The sequence below is a fragment of the Coregonus lavaretus genome (assembly GCF_964263955.1).
Source record: "Coregonus lavaretus genome assembly, chromosome: 24".
Taxonomy (NCBI): Eukaryota; Metazoa; Chordata; class Actinopteri; order Salmoniformes; family Salmonidae; genus Coregonus; species Coregonus lavaretus.
Genome location: NC_140011.1, coordinates 41269538 through 41275537, shown reverse-complemented (window position 1 = coordinate 41275537; position 6000 = coordinate 41269538). Strand labels below are relative to the sequence as shown.

The 6000-nt window shown below is 38.8% G+C and overlaps 1 protein-coding gene across 1 annotated transcript in view; it reads right to left on the bottom strand.

The window, feature by feature from the left end:
* LOC311099881 (globoside alpha-1,3-N-acetylgalactosaminyltransferase 1-like) overlaps nucleotides 1-6000 on the bottom strand; it is a gene marked incomplete at both ends in the record, with an annotated part of 28378 nt that overhangs the window by 10876 nt on the left and 11502 nt on the right. Inside the window, 3 exons of the mRNA XM_084140603.1 lie at nucleotides 1883-2017; nucleotides 3568-3603; nucleotides 3886-3957. Coding sequence (XP_083996729.1) covers nucleotides 1883-2017; nucleotides 3568-3603; nucleotides 3886-3957 — 243 coding nt within the window. The remainder of the gene's footprint in view (nucleotides 1-1882; nucleotides 2018-3567; nucleotides 3604-3885; nucleotides 3958-6000) is intronic.

The window sequence follows — 6000 nt, the reverse complement described above, 5'->3', positions numbered from 1 at the left end:
TTTCCCAGTTCCTGCCGATGATAAACATCCCCACAGCATGATATAGCCACCACCATGCTTCACTGTGGATGGTGTTCTCGGGGTGATGAGAGGTGTTGGGTTTGCGCCAGACATTTTCCTTGATGGCCAAATAACTCAATTTTAGTCTCATCTGACCAGAGTACCTTCTTCCATATGTTTGGGGAGTCTCCCACATGCCTTTTGGTGAACACCAAACGGGTTTGCTTATTTAGTTTTTGAAGCAATGGCTTTTTTCTGGCCACTCTTCTGTAAAGCCCAGCTCTACAGAGTGTACAGCTTAAAGTGGTCCTACGGACAGATACTCCAATCTCCGCTATGGAGCTTTGCAGCTCCTTCAGGGTTATCTTAGGTCTCTTTGTTGCCTCTCTGATTAATGCCGTCCTTGCCTGGGCCGTGAGTTTTGGTGGGCGGCACTCTCTTGGCAGGTTTGTTGTGGTGCCATATTCTTTCAATTTCCTAATAATGGATTTAATGGTGCTCCGTGGGATGCTCAAAGTTTCTGATATTTGTCCCTGACCTGTTTAGAGAGCTCCTTGGTCTTCATGGTGCCGCTTGCTTGGTGGTGCCCCTTGCTTAGTGGTGTTGAAGTCTCTTGGGCCTTTCAGAACAGGTCTATATATACTGAGATCATGTGACAGATCATGTGACACTTAGATTGCACACAGGTGGACTTTATTTAACTAATTATGTGACTTCTGAAAGTAATTGGTTTCACCAGATCTTATTTAGGGGCTTCATAGCAAAGGGGGTGAATAGATATGCACTCACCACTTTTGCGTTATTTATTTTTTAGAATTCTTTTAAACAAGTAATTATTTTCATTTCACGTCACCAATTTGGACTATTTTGTGTATGTCCAATACATGAAATCCAAATAAAAATCAATTTAAATTACAGGTTGTAATGCAACAAAATAGGAAAAATGCCAAGGGGGATGAATACTTTTGCAAGGCACAGTACGTGCTAGGATTTTTTATATGTTTTTTTACATGTCAATTAAATACATGAAGAAGGTGAAACATTCAGGTTGTAAATAATCAATAATGTGAAACATTCAGGTTGTAAATAATCAATCATGTGAAATATTCAGGTTGTAAATAATCAATAATGTGAAACGTTCATGTTGTAAATAATCAATAATGTGAAACGTTCAGGTAGTTAAAAAACAAGACCTTCAGGTAGGACAAGCAATTGTGCCAGCAGGGGGAAATGTGTATGTATAGATACAGCTAGAGACAGACTGCATGCTTATGACATGAGATTGCTTTATCCGGAAATATGAAGTAAAGGGTCCATATAGAGTTATGGTGTGTCCCAAACATGAACCCATTCCCTATATAGTGCTTGGGTCAAAAAGTAGTGCACTACATAGGGAATAAGATGCCAGTTGACACACAACCATAGGGTTTGAATAATGCAGACAGGCAACATGAATGAGGTTATGATGTAGATAACATCAACCAAAGATATTAACACATGAGGTTAATGCATGTGGATAGGTACCTGGTGAATGCATGTAGATAGGTGCATGGTGAATGGATGTTGATAGGTGCGTGGTGGATGCATATGGATAGGTGCATGGTGGATGCATGTTGATAGGTCCATGGTGGATGCATGTAGATAGGTGCATGTGGATTGGTCCATGGTGGATGCACGTGGATAGGTGCATGGTGGATGCATGTGGATAGGTGCATGGTGGATGCATGTGGATAGGTGCGTGGTGGATGCATGTGGATAGGTGCGTGGTTGCGTTAGTGGCAGCAGTCTTGACATTTCAAGTAGGTGATCACACACACACACAGAGGAAGTATGTAACCATTGCCTTTGCAATAGGTTTCTACACATTAAATCTGTGACTTACTTCCCTACAGCAAATACAGTGGTAGCGATGGTGAGGTTGAGGGACCTGAAGGCCTCATCTATGACCTGGGGGTCGAAGGTTCCCTCCCAGACTATAGGAGCCAGCCATGGGGTTATAGTCAGAACGTCATTCCTCCTGAATAATAATAATAGTAATATTAATAATAATAGTAATAATAATAGCTAGAAAATAAAATTTCCTGATGAAACTGTGTGTGCGTACTAGCTTGTTTTAAAGTATTTATGGTTTTGCAATAAGTTATAGGAGTGGTAGTGACTGCAGTAGAAATGGTAGTGGCTGGTTATAGTTTAAAAAGTAGGTAGATGAAAACATTGATTGATTGATTTATATGTGGGGCTCTATTTTCTCATAATTGGATCTGTATGTGATGAATAGCTTAGAAGGAATGCATTAATGATAAGCATAGAAGGTTTGTACTATACTGATATAAATTGTTTCACATAACCAGCTGTGATTCATGTAAGGAACATTAGGGGGTAGGACAGATAAGACTTGTATTTCTTACAGATACGAACACTGCCTCTTTGTTGTCTGTGAACCGTTGTCTGTGAACCGTCCTTGAACGTAGGTACAGCAAAATGGTGTCTTTTGGGTGCTAACTCCACAGGTTGTTATGATAAAAACGTATGCCTGGCAACAGTGTGCAATTAGTGGAGCGCCAAGGGGCTGGGACCAGCCGGTGTGCCAACGGATAGGTTGGGCAAGTCTAAACCACGCCCAACCTCTACCCTGATAGGCCCAGCAGAGTGCGGGAACTAAAACTTTCAGGGTATTTACGGAAGGATTTGTAATGAGGAAGTCAGTTCTCTGAGTGCCCTGCGTGGTATTTCAGTGGACCCGTATATACGAACCTTCATACTTATCATACATACATTTTGCATATAATACATTTAGCTTGGATTGAAGATCTCTTGATTCTTATTCCAATACCAGATTTGAATTACGCAATTTTTAACATATATGAGCCATATTTTTGGTCAATGGCTCTCAGGTTCCCTTTTTGAAGTGAATTGAATCACTTTTTTTCCTATGGAATTAAGTATATTTACATAGCTGTCATTTTCCCACAGAAATATGACCAAATTCATATTTGCTTCAAAATTCTAAAAACTAAATTATACAACAATCAAATTATAGTAAATTCACTTTTTAGTACTAATGTGGATTGTAGTTTTAAAAAAAGCTGCACATTATACAGTATAAAGGAAAAATTTATATGTAAATTAACAATCTGTTTTTATATTTTTTATATTGTTGTAGTACAAAAAGTATAAATACAATCACAAATATTTTCTCAACCAATCTAAGTTGCGGCAGTCTGCACATTTAAAAGTTGGTTTCGTGTTTATAGCTTAAATCGTTTAAGAGCTAAAGCAGGCAGAATAATAACAATATGAGTATGTAAGAAAGCTAGAGTGGTCTTGCCTTCAGCAAGCACACTAATAATAAACACCCAAAGTCACTTAAAATATTCATCATGATAATCATCAAGATAAACAGCCATTAGTGGTAACACTTCATGAAAAGGCATTATAAAGTACGTTATAAAGTAAGTATTTACTGTACTTCATAGTGTTTACCATAACGGTATAATTTAATATAGAATTCAAACAATAGAATACAGCTCTATTGTAATGCTGTCGTCTGCCTTCGCTGCCACTTACACTGGTTCCATAAGCTTGGCTTGCTTGCTCTGTAATCTGAAAAACACGGGGAGCACGTTTACTTTTTGCAGAAGCAGACTGGCACTCTGAGATAATAATAATACACATTTAAGGCTAGGACTTGCTTGGGGTACCAGTCTGTTTGCCACTCCTTGTCATGTTTTTTGATGAAAAGGAGTGGCATGATGGCAGAAACAGATCTGGGACCAGGCTACGCTTGGTTGATTAAATAATGAAAGGTTATCAATAGTATAAAGAGTACAGTGCAGTACAGGTTCAACAGGTGTGTACAGTCAGTACCCACGCGTACTCACTCACCTGTGATTCACCACAACCTGGTGATGCACCTGGCGCCATGTTAACCCCTCGTCATACTCACTGGGACCCTCACTGACAGACAAACAGACAGACGGACAGACAGACAGCCAGCAGAGAAAGAAAAGAGAGAGAGTGTGGCTCAGTTGATAGGGCATGGTGCTTGCAACACCAGGGTTGTGGGTTTGATTCCCACGGGGGACCAGTACAAAAAAGTACGAGAATGTATGCACTCACTAGTGTAAAATGTAAAAATTTAATGTAACAGAGATTATTCTGTTTAAGCACCTGTCCAGGTAAACACACCTCAGAGGCAGAGTGGAGTATTCCAGTACATAGTTCAGTAATCCTGGTATTATCTACTGGGCTTACAGTACCTCTGTAATTAGTGGAACAGTGATTTGTTCAACACTTTTTTGGTTACTACATGATTCCATATGTGTTATTTCATAGTTTTGATGTCTTCACTAGTATTCTACAATGAAGAAAATAGTAAAAATAAAGAAAAACCCTTGAATGAGTAAGTGTATCCAAACTTTTGACTGGTACTGTCACGTGGAAAAGTAAGTACACCCCCTAAAAGGTGGTCTTATTATTTTTTTTTTCAACAAATAAAAACATATTTGCACACATGGATATTTGAGCTAAATTCTAACCACATTCATTGATAAAGGTAACCCAATTTAACAAATCACAACAACAACAAAAATACTTTGAAAATCTTATGCAATTAAAATGCAAATTACTTATGGCTCAAAAATAAGAAATGGAGGGTTATGGATTGGCCAAGTCAAAGCCCAGATCTCAATCCTGTCGGAATGCTGTGGGGGGACATGAAGCGGGTCTGGAACATGACCCAGTTGAAGCAGTACTGTAAAGAAGAGAGCAAAACATTCCTCCCAGTCGATGTAAGAGGCTGATACACTTACAAGTTACTAGAAACGGCTAAATGAAGTCATTCAGACAAAGGGGGCAACACCAGCTATTGAAGCTAGGGGTGTACTTATTTTTCCCGCACTATGGAATTGCAATTCTGTTGATTTTTGATGAATAAATTATTGCAGAGTATATTCTTTTAGTGTCATTTGTTAAATTATGTTACCTTTATCTGTCAATAGAGTTGAAGTGAAGATTACATATCTGTAAGGTTCTGTATTTGTTTTCTTAGTTCACCTTTTGTTCTTGTACGTAGCCCTGTTTCTTTGTGTTATTGAACGTAGCCCTGTCTTTCATTTTTGTTCATTGATTTCACCTGTGTTAGTTACTCACCTGGTCTCATTAGCTCCTTTATTTAGTTCAGTTCTTTCTGTTTGTGCCTTGTGAGGCATTGTTTGTTTTGACTCTACTAAGCCTTTTTATATCTCGTTTGTAAGAACCAGTTATGGCCTTCAGTCCTAGTTTTTGATTCTCCTGCCTATTTGCCTACCTGTGTATGACCATTGCCTGCCTGTGACCACGATTCCTGCCTTTTGCGAAATAAACACCTGCCTCACCCCTCACGCGCGTGAATCTACACCTTTTTCTCCCTGAGTATTCATTACAATATCTGTCCAAATAAAATAAAATTTTACAGGGGGTGTAGTTACTTTTTCACATGAATGTATATACAGTTGAAGTCGGAAGTTTACATACACTTAGGTTGGAGTCATTAAAACTCGATTTTCAACCACTCCACAAATTTCTTGTTAACAAACTATAGTTTTGGCAAGTCGGTTAGGACATCTACTTTGTGCATGACACAAGTAATTTTTTCCAACAATTGTTTACAGACAGATTATTTCATTTATAATTCAATGTATCACAATTCCAGTGGGTCAGAAGTTTACATACACTAAGTTGACTGTGCCTTTAAACAGCTTAGAAGCTTCTGATAGGCTAATTGACATCATTTGAGTTAATTGGAGGTCTACCTGTGGATGTATTTCAAGGCCTACCTTCAAACTCAGTGCCTCTTTGCTTGACATCATGGGAAAATCAAAAGAAATCAGCCAAGACTTCAGAAATAAAAGTGTAGACCTCCACAAGTCTGGGTCATCCTTGGGAGCAATTTCCAAACGCCTGAAGGTACCACGTTCATCTGTACAAACAATAGTACGCAACTATAAACACCATGGGACC